This window comes from Vipera berus (assembly GCF_964194415.1).
Source record: "Vipera berus genome assembly, chromosome: 8".
Classification (NCBI taxonomy): domain Eukaryota; kingdom Metazoa; phylum Chordata; class Lepidosauria; order Squamata; family Viperidae; genus Vipera; species Vipera berus.
In genome coordinates, this window is record NC_138211.1 from 9629502 (window position 1) to 9646573 (window position 17072).

Below are 17072 nucleotides of genomic sequence, written 5' to 3' on the forward strand. Positions count from 1 at the left end.
CCACAATTATGACCAGCAGCTCCATCATTAAGCTGCTAAGTGTGCTTATGATGACTTCAGTTTTGCTTTACAGACCCACAAAGGTCATAAACGGGAGGATTGGTCGAAAAGTTACTTTTTCATCACAGTCATAACAGTAAACAGAGGCTCAACGAAACCGAAGCTAAACAAGGACTACCTGTAATCCAGGGGTCTTCAAACTTGGCCCTTTTATGACTTGTGGAATTCAACTCCCAGAATTCCTCAGCCAGCCATGCTGGCTGAAGAATTCTGGGAGTTGAAGTCCACTAGTCATAAAAGGGCCAAGTTTGAAGACCCCTGGTGTAATCAATCTGCAGAACATAATGAAAATGTATGCTATATTTTAAATAATTGCTAAGTATAGAGCAAGGCAGAATTAAAGTCGAAGAGGCAATATAAAGAGAGGAAGAATCATCCTCACTGGGAATGCTTTGGTGAAAAACTATACATGGATAAAATGACTGAGAAAGTCTTCCAAGTGGCCAATTTGAACCCCCTGCCAGCAACTGAAGCTGAGCAGCAGCAAACGTTTGTATGGAAAAACTGGAAAAAAAAACTGCCACAGGGGCTGCCCCAAAGAAGAGGGATCCAAGCTATTCTCCAAAGCTCCTGAAGGTAGGATAAGAAGCAACGGAGGGAAACGAGTCAAGGAGAGAAGCAACCTAGAACTAAGGAGAAACTTCCTGACAGTTAGAACAATTAACCAGTGGAACAACCTGCCTCCAGAAGTGCTGAATGCTCCAACACTGGAAGTTTTTAAGAAGAGACTGGACAGCCATTTGTCTGAAATGGTATAGGGTTTCCTGCCTGAGCAGGGGGTTGGACTAGACGACCTCCAAGGTCCCTTCCAACTTTAATAATAATAATAATAATAATAATAATAATAATAATAATAATAATAATAATAATAATAATAATAATAATAATAATAATAATAATAAAAACAAATTTAGCCCAAATCCAGCCAGTTGCTTTTATCCTTTCACCCCACCAGCAGGGAGCATAACGTTAAAAGCACACACAGAAGCAGCAGCAGAGCCTCTGGGCATGTGCAAACATCCCTTTATTCCCCCCACCACCACCATTATTCAAGATGGGGGTTTGGGGCGCCTTCGGAGGAGAGGGAGACGGGGGTGGGGGGAAACGAGAAGCCCCCTCAGGGAGCTCGTCCCCCGCCTGGCTCTTACGTTGTGCTCCACGTGCCCGGCGTCTCCCTCGGGCCGCCCCCCAAGCCCCATGGCTAAGCAGTGCGGCTTCGCCCACATCTCCCCCTCTCCCCGAGCGCCACCCAGACCGGCAACGACAGTCACACGCTGAGGGAACGAAGCGGGCCCGACAACTCGCTATTTATAAACGCTGGAATGGGGCGGAACCACCGTTGCTATGGAAACCGAGCAGAGGGGCGGGGTCTCGGCGGCCTCCTCACGCGTGGCCCGCCCCGCCCCGAAGTTGCCGTTTTAGGCTGGGTGAGGGAAACGCTGATGACGTAACAACTCTTGACGTCCTGCGGCAGTTCTTCTGGAACCAGAAAGACTCCACTTCCCAGAAACCTCGGGACGGGGCGCGTCATTTCCTGTCTGGAAGCTGCCCGTGGAAGGGCGCTCGGTGCTCTTCGCCTCCGGCCCGCCTGGGTGGGAGCGGGCTCTGGCGCTGCGCCTGGCCGAGGATTCCCCGCACGCCTCTGCGGGGTTGACGGAGGGACCGCTTGGCTCCTGGTATCTTGGGGGTGGCGCCGGAGGATCTCTTGGGGGAGGGGAAACTCATTTAAAGCAGCTGCTTCGACTTGGCCGCTTTTAAGAGACGGTGGGCTGGGCTGGCTGGCACCCGCGAGATCGACTTGAGCCAGGGATAGGCAACCTCGGCTCTTTTGATTCGTGGACTTCAACTCCCAGAATTCCTGAGCCAGCCATGCTGAGGGGAAAGGGAGAGGTTTTCATGCTTAGCCATGCTGGCTCAGGAATTCTGGGAGTTGAAGTCCACGAGTCATAAAAGAGCCGAGGTTGCCTACCTCTGGTCTAGGGCCTATACCAGGGGTAGGCAACCTTGGCTTTTATTTTTTTATTTTAATTCCATTTATATCCCGCCCTTCTCCGAAGACTCAGGGCGGCTTACAAGCTTAGCAGTAGCCTTCATTCTATGTATATGCCTGCTTATTAGGGCTTTCACACCCAAGTGGCATTTTTACAAAGTCAGCTTATTGCCCCCAACAATCTGGGTCCGCCTTATGACTCATGGACTTCAACTCCCAGAATTCCTGAGTCAGCATAGCATAGCTTAGCTGGCTCAGGAATTCTGGGAGTTGAAGTCCACGAGTCATAAAAGAGCCGAGGTTGCCTACCCCTGCCCTAGACTAAGCGCGGTTAACGGCCTGCACGCTGCCTTATAAAGGAACGTGCTGTGTGTGCAGGGTTTTCCCCACAGTGCGCGCAGAGTGGAGCACGCACCACCGCAAAACGTGCGCCTTGTAGTAGGCAACGGTTTTGTTTACTCATAGTTATGCGAATTGACGAAGAATAGTCGTAGATCAGGGTTGAAATGAAGGGCCCCGGGTGTTCTTGAGCTTGGTCCTTTGCTTGCAAACACTTCATTATCAAAGCTAGGTGACGTCCTCGCTACCACTGAGGTCTGCAAGGAAACCACCGCGCTCGGAAAGCACCCTCTGAATTACTTGCACTCTCTCATCTGACACTTGCAAGACATCCCGATTAGAAATGGTTTTGTACCGTCTCTTTCTTCTTAAACCCACATATCCGAATTATTTATTTCTTGGCTCTTTGTATTTTTTTCAGTAGGCAAACTACATTATTTTTTTTTTCAAAAGATAAAAGCTTCCGCGTGTAGGAAGTGTATTGCTTAAATCAGCGAAGAAAATATTCTGACATCTCTCTGTGAAACAGCACTTTCATATACAAGGAAGTATACCTGTTAACCTGTGTCTCATTCCAAAGGTTTGCTTCTGTAGCTCTGAACAGCAAACTAATGCAGTGTTTTTCAACCACTGTTCCGCGGCACACTAGTGTGCCGCGAGATGTTGCCTGGTGTGCCGTGGGAAAAATTGAAAAGTAATTATAAAATACTTTCTTTGTGTTTATTTGATTCCTATTCAAGAGAATTACTTTATATATAGTCAATATAGGCACAGAGTTAAATTTTTTAACATTTTCTAATGGTGGAGTGCCTCGTGATTTTTTTCATGAAACAAGTGTGCCTTTGCCCAAAAAAGGTTGAAAAACACTGAACTAATGCACGATGAAAAGCAGGGGAAATGAGGTTTGCCCTTGAAAAGAATAAAATAATCGTATCACTTCATACATTTAATTTAATCTATACATCCAGAAGTTAAAACTTTTTAAAATTACAGGAGTTCAAAGAGGGAATGTGTGTGAAGTATCTTGGGGGGGAGGGGAGGGAACAAGGGTCCTTTTCCTTGACTGTACTTCAGTAGGTTTTGATTCATCTTCTGCCTGCCTTTTTATAAGGTAATATTTACATTCAAATAATATGATCGGAAACAACGATAGGTTTTAAAACAATCTTTTGCCAGAAAGTAGCCATTCAGATCCAAAATACGCTTTTAAGATTAAATGAGTAGGGTTTGGAATTGGAAAGAAATAAAAATAGCTTAGCTGCACATCTTTGGGATCTACTAAGTCATCCTGCGTGTGACGTTTTAAAAGATTCCAGGTTCTTAGGAGGAATAGACCTTTCTAGGCACCACGCCGTTGGCTAAGTCGCAGCGGATTCCCCAGCGCAGGGCAGATCTCTTCTTCTCTGTAGGCACCAGGTAATTGTTGGGGATATAAACAGACTGAGCCTTAGGAGGCAACTCTGACTTGTAGAGCATCTGTTCCCGAATGCTCCAGCGCACATCTTTCCTGGGATCTTCTCCCGGAAGCCGCAGGGATTCCCAGTCGTGCTTATGTTCCAGGTAGCGGGCAACCCGATCGGTCTTCGTTCTGTTCCGACTGTGCTGCTCCAGCTTTGGCAAGATGAAGGACTTGGGGTGGCCAGTTAGGATGAAGTCCTGCTCAAAGGATGAAGAGCTAAGGCTCTGGCTCCCTCTTCGGCAACACCGATGCTGGCTTTCCTCCGAAGGGCTCCAGGAATAGACTGACCCGGGGGGACTTTGGGGCTGGTTCCCCTCCACACACTCTTCCTCCTCTTCCTGAGCGTTCAGAAGGTACATTCTCTGATTCAAGTTCTCACATTCAGGACTGGATTGTTGGACGCTTGGATTATTCGATTCGGTCTCGCTAGCGATGGATTCGTCGGTCACTTGCACCTCTCCGTCAGGCGTTCGCCTCAGAACTTTCCTTTTCATCACAGGTTTCTGGGAAACTCTGGAATTCTCGGGGCCGTCTGACTGGAAGCTGGATTCTGCCTGACCTTGCCTGATCACCGTGGGAAGCATTGGTCTGGCCACTGAGGCCACCGAGGCTCTTGGGTAGGGGTCCAGCTGAGAGGCCACTCGAAGCTGCCTCGGGCTATCACCGTCACCCTGTTCTGCACACATGCGAATAAAGTCCACGGCGGCTTCTTTGAGCCGTTCTTCCCTGCTCATAGAGTTCCATCGGCATCGGTCGGGTCGTATCAGGGCTTGCATTGCTTCTCTCAGTCGGGGTAAGTTAGCAGTTCTGGAAAAGAAACGCCAAGCTGGGTTTGTACAGTCTGCTAAGTCTTACAACTCGTGCGTATTGCCCAACCCCACTTCTCTCAGCCTATCTTAATGATTTATAAATAAGCGGGGCTTTTGTGACCGTTGTGAAGGCTGCCCCTCCCCAGCTCCTTTGGACAGATAGGCTGAGACACACCTAGTGCACATCCCAACTTTTTCAGGCAAAGGCATATTCACCCAATCCCTTCCTCTCCTAGAAATGATTTGGGGGAGTGTAGTAACTCTCGCAACAGCTTGATTAGTGCCTGTGATTATTCTAGGGGACAAGGATGGAGTTTTATTTCTGAATATATAAGCCTAAGAAGGAATGTACAGTAGTGCTTTGTTATTTATTTCTCAATGCTCTTTAAGTCCCTTTTCCCCCCTCTGCAAACTCAGTAATTATCGGCATTTGAGTTTTCCTTTAAAATAACTTGTGACTTTGCAATACCTAGAATCCTTTTCTAAATACTAGTAGTAAAACGGTGCACTTTCCAGTGAAACCAATTTGCTTCCTTTTTCTTTTAAACCACCTTCTCGCTTAACAACTTAGAGCAGCTTAAAAAAATCTTATTTGTTTAACTTCATGCTGCCTGACTCCAATCAACTCTGGGCAGTTCACAATATAAAAATAAATAACAGATATACAGAAAAGACAACAATAACAAGATGGCAAGATTTTCCAAGTTAAACATGTCATATACCTGCCAGCCTAACTCAGTGACTAGGAGAAGGATCAGGCCTTTAAAGCTCTCTGGAACACCATTAGGATTGAAGCCCCTCGGATCTCATTCCAGAAGGCAAACACCACGATGTAGAAGGAATGCTTTGGGGGTCCCGATAAATGGCATTAGGCGGCGTGCTCTGAATGCCTTCAGGATGCCAGCAGGGGTTTATTTGTTCATATATTAATACGCCTACCTGGGAAAGGTACCTTTTGTTCTTCTTTAGCCAACTTAGAAATGGAGGATGCTAGTAGAAAGGTGGTTTAAAACCGATTCTTCTGTAAGTGAACAAAAGCAGACACTCAGTTCTCGGTAATTAAAATCATAAAATCCCAACACGCTTTCTCTACAGAAACCAAACAACAGTTGGCAAGCAAGCAGCAAATTAATTTTCTCCAGCGGAATAGCTTCTAGCAGCATATACAGATTGCATTAAGTTTGGCTATTCCCAGAAAGATATTTTTCCACTTCTGTTGCATTTTCACATTGCACGATTCTTTTTTTTTTTTAAATAGCATTCCACCAATGGCCAAAGGCACAGAAGAAACAGAAAGGCTACTGAAGAGAATCCAGGAGCTGGAAGAGACGGTGCAAAGGCTACAAGGCATCTTGGAAAACAGGAAAAGCACAGGCGAGGGGAATGACCTCCCGGCATCAGGAAAAGGGAAGAAACGTCCACAGCGGCCATTCAATTTCAGTGCGTATGCCCAGAGGCATGTGGCACTAAAGATCGCCTACCTGGGGTGGGGATATCAGGGCTTTGCCAGCCAGGAGAACACCCACAATACAATAGAAGAGAAACTGTTTGAAGCTCTGGGAAAAACTCGGTTGGTGGTCAACAGACAGACTTCTAATTATCATCGCTGTGGACGCACTGACAAGGGAGTCAGCGCTTTTGGACAAGTAAGACTAATATTTAATTTACACTAAAACGAGGATGGGGTGAACACAGACCGTGCGTTATTGCAACAAATAATGCTCCCCCCCTCAACTTTTTAAAAGACTACAACATTAATTGTGCAAAAATGCTTCAGTGAACTTCATTAACAATCTATTCTGTAACTTGATGATAGGGCCTTTTCCAATTAGTAAATATAAAATAAGCTTTTGTGAAGTACAGCTCATTTGATCATATTCACCTGGTAAAAGCTTACAACTGTTAATAACATGTTTAAACAATAAAGGGTGCTTTCAAAATCCTGATTTTTTTGGCCACCACAGAGCTCTTCCTACAACCCATATAATTTAATGTGCTTTGTTAAAGATTTGGGCTATTTTCCCATCTTATAAGCCAATATTTAGTCAACTGCACAATCAAGTTGGAACTCAGTAATATTGTTATACAGCATGAAAACTGAACAGTTAGAAAACTCTGAACATAAGAACAAAAACTACTGATCTATTATTAATGCATTAAAGGTAAAGGTAAAGGTTCCCCCGCACATGCGTGCTAGTCGTTTCCGACTCTAGGGGCCGGTGCTCATCTCCGTTTCAAAGCCGAAGAGCCAGCGCTTGTCCGAGGACGTCTCCGTGGTCATGTGGCCGGCATGACTAGACGCCAAAGGCGCACGGAACGCTGTTACCTTCCCACCGGAGTGGTCCCTATTTTTCTACTTGCATTTTTACGTGCTTTCGAACTGCTAGGTTGGCAGAAGCTGGGACGAGTGGTTTAAATTATAACATTTGTAAGTAGACAGTTAAGAGTGCATCTATTATGAAATTAGGAGATGAGCCTGAGAATTGATCTGCAACTGATGACAATCTATTTCTGCAAATATTTAGCTATTTAGAAAAGATCTATTATTACAAATAACAAACATTTGTTTAATCAAAGTAATTAAGATCCAGAGTCCCCAAGAAAAACTACTGCAAAACATTTATGCAGTAAAATGCTTTCGTGGACAATGGGAAACTTTTGTTATACATAAATGTCTGTTAAATGCAAAACTAACATGTTAAATGCAAAAACACTTTATATAATTTGCTAAACGGTGTCATTTCCATTACAGTAATGTCATTTAGGCCAAAATGTATTCTGTGCCTAACACCATTATGCAAATGACCTACATTGTCATGGAACTGTAGTCCATTGCATGCAGAATCTTATAAAGCCCTACTGTCAAAATTATTTCTAGTGCAATCCCAATGATAGTGGTATTTCAGCATTAAGGTTCTGGTTGTAATTATATTTTATTGGCACAAGAGGCACTTCTGAATATATTATAAACAGGAAAATTATGAAAACAACAGGATATAAAAAAAAAATTATACCTCAGCCATTTAGTTGAAAGCTCTTCACCACTGGATAAACAGAATTGTTCAATGATAATTCAACTGAAAAATGTGTATCTAACTCTAGAATCACAACTTTTTTTGCAAATGTTTCAGGTGATCTCTTTGGATCTCCGGTCAAACCTTTCAGAGAATAAATCTGGGGTTGCAACAGAAGGTAAAAGTCCTATTTCAGAGGAGATCCGCTACACCCATATTTTGAATCAGGTGCTCCCTCCTGACATAAGAGTATTAGCATGGGCCCCAGTAGATCCTAGCTTCAGTGCTAGATTCAGTTGCCTGAAGAGGACCTATCGCTATTTTTTCCCCTGTGCTGATCTGGATGTCGCTCTTATGAATACTGCAGCTCAAAGATTTGTAGGGAACCATGATTTTCGTAATCTCTGCAAAATGGATGTAGCCAACGGTGTGACCAACTTTCAGAGGACAATCCTGTCTGCAGAAGTGAAGCTTGCAGATCAAGAAAGGAAAGTGGAACAAGGAAACCCTTTCCAAATGTACGAGTTTCAAGTAACGGGACAAGCATTCCTCTATCACCAAGTCCGCTGCATGATGGCCATCCTCTTCCTGATCGGACAAAGGATGGAGAAGCCTGAGATTATTGATGAATTGTTCGATATAGAAGCCAATCCTAGGAAACCACAATACAGGTAGGAATTCCTGTGAGCATGCACACTCTTACTGCACTGGCAATGGCTCTCTATATTTGAGCGTGCCTTGTTAAAATTATACTTTATAATTTGGATCTCTTGTCAAAAGCTATACATAGCATTTTCAAAGCAATGTGCACTCTGCTGGAATTACGTGATTTGTACTAATTTAAGTTGATTACCTTGCAGCATGGCAGTGGAATTTCCTCTAGTTTTATATGACTGCGAGTTTGAAAACATCCAATGGATCTATGATCATCAAGTCCAGGAATTTAACGTTACACGCTTTCAGCAGCTTTGGACGAACCACGCTATTAAAACTCAGATGCTGTACAGCATGTTATGGGGCCTGGATTTTGCAAAGATACCTACAGAGCCAGGTAGGAAGAATGATATTTTTAAACTGTATTGAAATGAACCTTCAATTTAACATGTGGTAGATAAAATCTGTTGGTATACTGTGTACTTTGGTCTATCTGTAAAATTCAATTTTGTCATTTTATACCCATGTACAACTCTTTTCATATATAATGAGCATTTTGTTTTGAAAGAACCATTTCCTTTTATTTAACTAATACATCTGGCAATATGTTAAAACTGTATTAAGTGGAGTGGTTTTAACAAGTTCCAATATATTTAGAACTACTCCAAAGGTCAGAAGCAACTAGTGAATTAAATGCTATGATTTTTCTTTTTTTGTTCTGATGATGACTAATTGTTGGTTACAGCTTCAAGCAACAGCACAATACTTTGGAAAGAGGTAACACCACCAGTCCACAACCAGATTAGTGCTTTAATCGAGGGAGTGAAAGCCCGCAATTACAAACCGTTAATGGATCGGCCCAAATGTGAAGGTCTAGAATCTCGTATCAGTCATTTTGTGCGCAGAGGACGCATTGAACAACCAAATTTGAACAAAACAAAGCATCCTGAAAGGGAATTTGATGAGCAAATGGAAATGAGCAACCAGGTGGATTCTATTGAATTCGACAAGGAAATTCCAGAACAAGCTGCAAAAAGGATATGTATTAGTACAGACTGAAGTTTATTGATGCTATCTTGCTATCTTTAAACAAATGAAATTACCTTAAACAGATATCTAAAATTATAATGGTAATTACATTACATAGACTTTCATACATTGCCTTTAACCTTCAAGAAATAAATATTTTGTTATATAACTAACACGCAGATGTCCAATTATTAAAAAAAACCTGAATCAGATCCTATTACATATTTGTTTAACCTTTAGATACTTTTCATATGCAGCTATAAACAGTTGTACATCCCTACACCATTACTTTGGTTGGGTTGACACACTAAGCCAAAAGTGGCTTGTGGCTTAGCCTAATATGTAAACTAGACAACGTAATTATTGTACCATGATTTAGCATTTACATTTTTACCCAAGAGAGTCAGTGATGAGTTATTTGAATCAATCAAAGTACATCATGATTTAGTGTCTGCGAATAGTTCCCAATGAAGAGAAATTGTGCAGTCTTCAAATCTAGTAACTACACCCCTAACTGAATGCAGCAATCAAGCTCTTCATATCACAAAACTGATGTTATTTTGTTTACAAAAATTAAATAGGGCTCTCATACCCGTGATATCTTCTAGCAACTACTATTCGTTGAAAACGTTCGTGAAATTTACCTGGAAAAGAAGCAACAATAAATATAAATATTAAAACCTACACTTATTGGGGTGAATCACCAAATGAAAAAAATTCTGTAGCGGAAGGAGGTTTTGCTAATATTTATAGCAAAAAATATTGCGTTTCAAGTTCTAGCCCTGACAGAACCCATTTCGGTCTAATTCTCTGACCCATCTCTAGCAAGCAGCCCCTCAGAATAAAATTTATTTATTTATTTATTTATTTAATATTATTTTGTGGTCACACCGTTGATATCAGGGACAGGATTAGTTATTAAAAGTTCTAAATCATACGTGTTAAAAACGAACATCAGCCGAGCAGGCTTCCGAGGCTGCTGCTTTGTAACTTTCCCATCCCCAGGGACGGGGTTTCTCAACCTCAGCAACTCAGTGGGGGCTTCAACTCCCAGAATCCCCCCGCTCAGCATGCTGAGGGTTGAAGCGCTGCTTTCCGAGGCTGGCGAGCAAAGGCTAAACGCCACCAAAGGGTGGGATTTCCTCCTCAGCCTCGCCTCCCCTTCTTCTAACCGCCTCTCCGGCCGGCTCCGAATCCACCCGCTTCTCTTCCTGAGCGGGTTGAGCCTCGCGACGCTCTCCCGGCTTCCCCGAGCCGGTCCCACCGCGAGTACCTGGCCAGCCCCGCTCGCGCTGCCTTCCCGGCTGCCCGACAACCGTTAACGCCGCTTCTCAACTGCCGTTCTTGAAACCCCAAGACCCACCCAGCCGCCGGCGCCTTCCTATTGGCTGTAAACGTTCCACTTCTTATCTTTCTCACTGGTCTGCCCAGCTTGGCACCGCCTCCCGCGGTAGGCTATTGGGCGGAGAGAGAGAGAGGGAGGGCATTGAGCGTCGCACCGACGTCTCATTGGATGGAGAGTGCGCTTCTCCCGAACGTCGCGATTGGTGGGCCTTCTCCGGGCAAGGCGCGAGGATAGCCCGCGAGGGAAAGGGGCGTGCCCTGGAAGAGTTGAGTCCACCCCCTTTCTGACGTCACGTGGGCCCGAAAGAAAATGGCTGCCCATAATGTTCCTTGCTGTGTTCTGCGAGCCGCCGCTCTTCGGAGGAGTTTTTCCCACAGTCCAGCCGCGGCCGCTTCGGTGACAGCTGAGCAGATTGCGGAGAAGCTGCGGGAGCAGAAGAAGCCGAAAGTGGTCCCGGAGGTGAATCTGTGGGTTTGATTGGGAATCGTGAGTTTGGAGGAGGGGGGCAGGTTTGTTGGTTTTTCCCAGCATGCACCACGGAGAAACTACACTTCCCAGCGTGCATTGGTGGCTAGAACTTTGAAAATTAAGCGAGCTGGGTCTCCCAGCTACGTATGATGCGGCAATGGAAGTTTTGTGATGTGCAGAATCCTAGACGCAGGAATAATGACGTGTGTTACCCTCCCTGTTCATTGTGAAGGATTCTATTGGGTAGACAATTTACAGACACAGCTTGACCAGTAAGTGATCTGACCCTGGCTCTGGACAGATGCGACTATCCTTCCTATTCATGGCATTTCTTTGTCGGCCATCCTGTTAGCTTTCCAATAAAATCGTTCATATTTTATATTTATATGAATATTTATATTTTAGGCTACCCCGCACAGTCACCCACGCACTTGTTACCTCCCGTATAGATTACTGCAATGCTCTCTACATGGGGCTGCCCTTAAAGACCACCCGGAGCCTTCAGCTGGTGCAGAATGCGGCTGCACGGGTAGTGATGGGAGCACCCCGATACTCCCATATTACACTCCTCCTGCGTGAGCTGCATTGGTTACCGGTTGCCCTCCGGGTGAGATTTAAGGTGCTGGTACTTACCTTTAAAGCCCTACATGGCTTAGGACCGGGATACTTGCAGGACCATCTGCTGCCAGGAACAAATTCCCATCGCCCAGTACGCTCACACAGAGAAGGCCTCCTCAGGGTACCGTCGGCTAGACAATGTTGGCTGGCGACCCCCAGGGGGAGGGCCTTCTCTGTGGGAGCGCCAGCCCTGTGGAACCAGCTCCCCCATGAGCTTCGGATGGCCCAAGATCTCCGGTCCTTTCGCCGCAGCCTCAAAACACTCCTTTTCCACCTGGCTGACCTGGACTGACAGGGATTTTAATTATGTTTTTAATTTTTAACTCTAACTTTTAATTTATTTTAATTTTAATTTATTGTACAGAGGCCTTTAATTTTAATTTTTTATCTTAACTTCTGTATTTATTATATGTTACTGTTGTTAGCCGCCCTGAGTCCTTCGGGAGATAGGGCGGCATATAAGTCCCAATAATTAATTAATTAATTAATTAATTAATTAATTAATTAATTAATAAAAAGGTTTGCATCAAAGCAAGCTGCAATAATCTTCCAAAAAAAAAGAAGCATGGCTGGAGTATACATTCTCTTTAGCTGTTCAGTTTTGTTCCATCAGATCTATTTGAATCTATCGTTGAATAACAATTAGTGGATTCTCCGAACTTGGAAAAGCAGACTTTTTAATAAATGAGATGGGAAAACTGCTCTCTCTCTTCCCCACCCTTCCTTCTCCCCCCTCCCTTCTATCTCTCTCAGCCATACTATCATTTTTCCTGTAGCACCTTCGCATCAATTTTCACCCTGCCCCAAAAGCAAAAATCCCCCTAACATATGTACTTTCTATGTAGCACCTTCTTTGGCACCTTGTCTGATATGCATTTCTGCTTTGTTATATGCTGTTGCTGCCAAAGCTGTGCAGTAAAGAGACTAACCACGTGACTTGTTCTTCACTGACTGTTCAAAGGTTCCAAAAGACCGAGTACAGAGGCGAGTGCAAGAATATGTTCAACAGACCAGATGCTTCCAGCAGCTCCATCCTAACGTCCTAGCCAAGGTTCTGAAACAGGGGATCCTCTACACGAACAAAGATATTGTAGTAATAAACAAGCCTTATGGACTTCCTGTCCATGGTAAGTGTAATACAATGCTGGCTTTCTATCAATGTTGATAAAAAATGTTTCAGACTAGATGGGTAATAAAAGTCTTGCTGAGAAGTCAAATGATTTTGCGTCGGTTTCTGAGGCTTTATAGGAATTCATCCTGTGGAACCAAGTCTTATTTTGCTCTCAGAATGTAGCACGAGACTTCCTAGTTAATATGTGGCAGATGCTTTATATTGTGGATTCTCTAAGCAAACCCTGCCGTCAGGTTTTTTTTTCTTTTTGCATACTGCATAGACTGGTATTAAAACTGATGAAAATCAACTGGCTTCATCGTATGTCTGAGCATGTATGTCTTGATGGTAAATATTGGAGGAGCAGCAAAAAGAACACCCAACTGTCAGATTACAATAATGTGTGTTTTCACAGGTAGCTCAACATAAAAATATTTTTCCTGAAACTGGTCCAGCTTGAGTTTGATATTTGGAAATGCTGTAGCACCAATAAAAAAACATAGCTTTGGAAATTAGGTGTTTTGTGTTAAGCATAAAGTAGTTTGGTTAAGCTTGGTTGAATAAATGCACCTAACAATTATTTGTAAGCCAGGTTTTATGCCTTGGCATTATAAATAAATCTAGTCTCTCTCTACTTCAAGGGGGCCCTCGGGTGAAGACATGCATTACAGATGTGCTGCCAATACTGGCAAAGATGTTAGAGGGCATGAAAGCTCAACCCCTGCATTTATGTCACCGGCTGGACAAAGAAACTACTGGAGTGATGGTCCTAGCAAAAGATGAGATGATTGCACACCGGGTCCAAGAGATGTTCAAAACCCGTCAGGTGGAAAAGAAATACTGGTAGGAGAAATCTTACAAGTGATAAGTAAGTTGTTATTGCGACTTGATAAGAAACATTGACTTTCAGTAAGCCAAGAATCTACTAAGGACCGCCCTTCTGCAGTATGAGTTATAGTATAAGGAGAACCCAGCAGCCCTTGGTCTTCACGCAGTGTGTGGACTACTATTGGAGAGGACTGAAATCCCCCCGTTCTTTTCATAGGACGATTTGTATTGGAAAACCAGAGCCGGAAGAGGGGCTGGTGGACATTCCCATTCTGGAGAAAGAAGTGGAGAGCCACCAGTCGCACTTCAAAGTGAGTATTCCTGGCAGCAGAGATTTGCCGATTCTGGCCACAGCATTTCACTTGGAGACCTCTGTTTTAGTTATTGCTTACCAGTTAGGCAGATTTAGGATTAGCACACTCAATTCAGGAAACTCGCCAGCATCTTTACCAACATGAATACCAGTTCTTGAAAGAAATGCTAAACAACTTTTACCTTAAGTATCACTACTGTATCATAATTGCACTTAGTTGTGGGGTGCTTTATGGGATGGTGTGTGTGTGTGTTAGTGCCTTCAAATCAGTCTTGATTCTTAGCAACTGGCTTGACAAATCCTTGCAGTCTTCTAGATAACATTTTCAAAAGTGGTTTGCCATGGCCTTTATCCTAGGGCTGAGAGAGATGACAGATCTAAGATCTCTCCTTTGGCTTCATGTCTAAAGTAGGAATAGAATTCTCTGTCTCCTAGTTTTTGGCCCAGGGGTAGGCAACCTTGGCTCTTTTATGACTTGTGGACTTCAGTCAGCATGGCTGGTTCAGGAATTCTGGGTATTGAACTCCACAAGTCATAAAAGAGCCAAGGTTGCCTATCCCTGTTCTAGCCTGATGCCTTCCCCATACACCAAAGTGGCTCTCTTGTTACACCTATAATATTTATAAGTGGTGGGCGCACTTGAAATTGAGAGCAAGTGTTGGCCTCTAAAAGTTCTTATGTTACCTGTTCCTCTCTAGCTGCAGCACCTAAATGATGTAAGTCTGGATTAATAGTGGAGCAATTCAACAGTTTTCTCCATTCTATGTAACCTATTAATCTTCTCAACTGTTGTCCTATTGGCTTTTTGGATGTTATGAAGAATTGATTTTGAGTCATGTGTATCTTTGACTTAGATGACACTGGCACCAAATTATCGTCTATCTTTAGAAGACAAAAAGTTGCGCAAAGTGCGCCGGAACAAAGATGCTCACTTGGCAGTGACCCGGTATCGTGTGCTAAGCACCTGGTCCGCCTGTTCTCTCCTTGAATTGGAACCAATCACAGGTAAGCAATTACATGCCCCTTTCTTCGATGCTTCTCATTGCCTTTCCTGTTCTCTAACAATTGGGGTTAAAAAATATCATGTCAATACCCATAAACCTTCTCAAGCATCTGAAAATGACATTTTTTTATCTTCCTGGTTTTTTTCCACTGAATCTAAATGAATCTAGATTGAAACCTTAATTATTTTTTGATGTATGCAATAACCAAAGATTTGCGTCGTTAGAACAATAAAAGGGATAGCTATTGCGGAAAGGATTAAAAGAATTGAGAAGAACAGTAAAACAAGGAAATGTAAAGGCTATTATCCTGGTATAACATAACACTTAAGGCCAAAGCTAATAGGCAAAAGTGCCTGGTGGAAGAGAAATAGCGTTATACTCGGCAAAAGTGCCTGGTGGAAGAGAAATAGCATTATACTCGGCATGTCTCTTGTACTGTTAAGCTATTGATATCCCTTTCTGCTTTTTTCTGCTAAAATGTGTATATTAAGCTGTTTGAATCAAGCAAAGCTTAAAATTTCCCTTCAAGATAAATTGCATATGAAAATGATTCTATATAACTTGCCCCAAACCACCAATATTTAATGGTTACGCCTCTTTTTTTTCCCCACGCGTTGTTCATTATGCAGGAGTGAAGCATCAACTCAGAGTCCACTTGGCTTATGGTTTAGGTTGCCCAGTCCTTGGGGATCACAAGTATTCTCACTGGAGCAAGCTAGCGCCACAGGTAAGTGGGGTATTAAGACGAACCTGGGTGGATATGGCCATGAACTAAAATCCAAGAAAATGGTAGGGTGGGCTTCAGGGTAGTTAGGATTGCCAAATCGTATATTTTGTTGGATTCAACATAATTAGAAACGCAAGTGGATCATTGTTTATTTTCTTTTTTTTTATGCATACATAGAAACTCTCTCCAGGTACATTGAAGAAACTGGGTTTGGAACAAGTCAAAGTACGTTACCTCCCTCTCCACCTACATGCCTGCGAGCTCACCCTGCCTCCAATAAACAGTGGTGAGGAACAGAAGATCCACTTGTTTTGCAAGCCACCCGTCTTCTTCAAGCGCTCCTTAAAACGGTTAAAGCTAGAATTTCCAGAATCAGAACAAAAAGAAACTCAGAGTGATTAGCTATGCTACTTCGTTAATGGAATGCCTTTTCCCGACTTTCTAAAGCCACGGGGGGATCTTGTGAAAGGTGAAGCACCTGGAACCTCACGTTCTGAGCTGGGAAATCACAAATATGCGTCTCTGGAAGCTTGCAGCCTTTCAGAGGAAACTCCTGCCTAGCAGCTGAAAACCAAACTGAGGAACAGTCACAAATCTCCCAGGGCCTTGTATGCTGGTTTCAGAGGAAACTGGGAGATTTGGAAGAATTCAGTGGTTTATATGAGCTGCTACGTCTGGAATAAGAATTGGGCACATTTTTTTCAGTATTGGCTGACGCTCAGCCGAACGCTCAGCCGAACTATTCTACTTAAATAAAGGATGTGGCCTGTGCTGTGCTGAATGTGATGTAACTGGGACACTGGGGAGAGGAGAGGAACTCTCAAGAGGTTTCTTATGATTGGGGTATACAATAGTTGATGGAGCTATCAATTGGGGAGTTCTTGGTTCACATCTTGCTTCTGCCGTGAGCTTTCAGAACAGCCTTAGGAAAGTCAGCCTCAACTTTTCTTTCGCAACTGTGATAGCGCATGTGTCAGAATCCATTTATATCATATTCATAAATGGAATGTTTCAAACATTATTCCATGGATTCTGCCATCTCCCGAAGAGAAGAGAATAGATGTGTATTGAACCGGTATTAGGCATTTCAAAGGAAAGGAGAAGCCTTTTGAACTGGGGAAACAAAAGGAGGGGCTAGCATCTGGCTTTTGTCACGGAAGAGAGCAATAAACATGAAGGGTCCTAAGTTCCTTTTTCCCACGAGAGGGATGATACGAGATAAAGGATGGGGGACTGACCAAATGGGGTTAAGGGGGGTTAAACCGGGAACTCTTTATAAGGGTTTACTTCGTGGAATAATGTTA

At 43.5% G+C, this 17072-nt stretch overlaps 3 protein-coding genes across 4 annotated transcripts; 2 read left to right on the forward strand and 1 right to left on the reverse strand.

Moving 5' to 3' along the window:
• Window positions 1–1620: 1620 nt before the first annotated feature.
• PUS3 (pseudouridine synthase 3) lies at window positions 1621–9523 on the forward strand. 2 transcript variants are annotated; one of them, XM_081333464.1, is made up of 5 exons: window positions 1621–1736; window positions 5916–6303; window positions 7789–8342; window positions 8532–8722; window positions 9071–9523. In XM_081333464.1, exons 2-5 carry the CDS (start codon window positions 5926–5928, stop codon window positions 9382–9384), a joined length of 1437 nt encoding a protein of 478 aa, XP_081189590.1. In that variant the 5' UTR covers window positions 1621–1736; window positions 5916–5925; the 3' UTR covers window positions 9385–9523. The 2 variants fall into 2 exon arrangements, with proteins under 2 accessions (XP_081189590.1, XP_081189591.1); XM_081333465.1 differs by lacking the exon at window positions 1621–1736 and adding an exon at window positions 4507–4641.
• HYLS1 (HYLS1 centriolar and ciliogenesis associated) lies at window positions 2413–4624 on the reverse strand (the record flags this gene model as incomplete). The annotated part of the gene is made up of 1 exon (XM_081333466.1): window positions 2413–4624. The coding sequence occupies one exon, from the start codon at window positions 4622–4624 to the stop codon at window positions 3710–3712; it is 915 nt and encodes a 304-aa protein (XP_081189592.1). The 3' UTR covers window positions 2413–3709.
• Window positions 9524–10981: 1458 nt separating the features above from the next.
• RPUSD4 (RNA pseudouridine synthase D4) lies at window positions 10982–16540 on the forward strand. The gene is made up of 7 exons (XM_081334090.1): window positions 10982–11158; window positions 12747–12912; window positions 13538–13739; window positions 13942–14035; window positions 14892–15042; window positions 15671–15768; window positions 15946–16540. The coding sequence occupies exons 1-7, from the start codon at window positions 11009–11011 to the stop codon at window positions 16168–16170; spliced, it is 1086 nt and encodes a 361-aa protein (XP_081190216.1). The 5' UTR covers window positions 10982–11008; the 3' UTR covers window positions 16171–16540.
• The last annotated feature ends 532 nt before the right edge of the window (window positions 16541–17072 follow it).

Bases quoted from the DNA above. Each gene is read 5' to 3' on its own strand.
- PUS3 (XM_081333464.1), top strand. From the start codon at position 5,926: ATGGCCAAAGGCACAGAAGAAACAGAAAGGCTACTGAAGAGAATCCAG. The intron at 8,343-8,531 runs GTAGGAATTCCT...ATTACCTTGCAG, and splicing joins CCTAGGAAACCACAATACAG to CATGGCAGTGGAATTTCCTC. The intron at 8,723-9,070 runs GTAGGAAGAATG...TGTTGGTTACAG, and splicing joins AAAGATACCTACAGAGCCAG to CTTCAAGCAACAGCACAATA.
- RPUSD4 (XM_081334090.1), top strand. From the start codon at position 11,009: ATGGCTGCCCATAATGTTCCTTGCTGTGTTCTGCGAGCCGCCGCTCTT. The intron at 13,740-13,941 runs GTAGGAGAAATC...TTCTTTTCATAG, and splicing joins CAGGTGGAAAAGAAATACTG to GACGATTTGTATTGGAAAAC. The intron at 15,769-15,945 runs GTAAGTGGGGTA...ATGCATACATAG, and splicing joins GGAGCAAGCTAGCGCCACAG to AAACTCTCTCCAGGTACATT.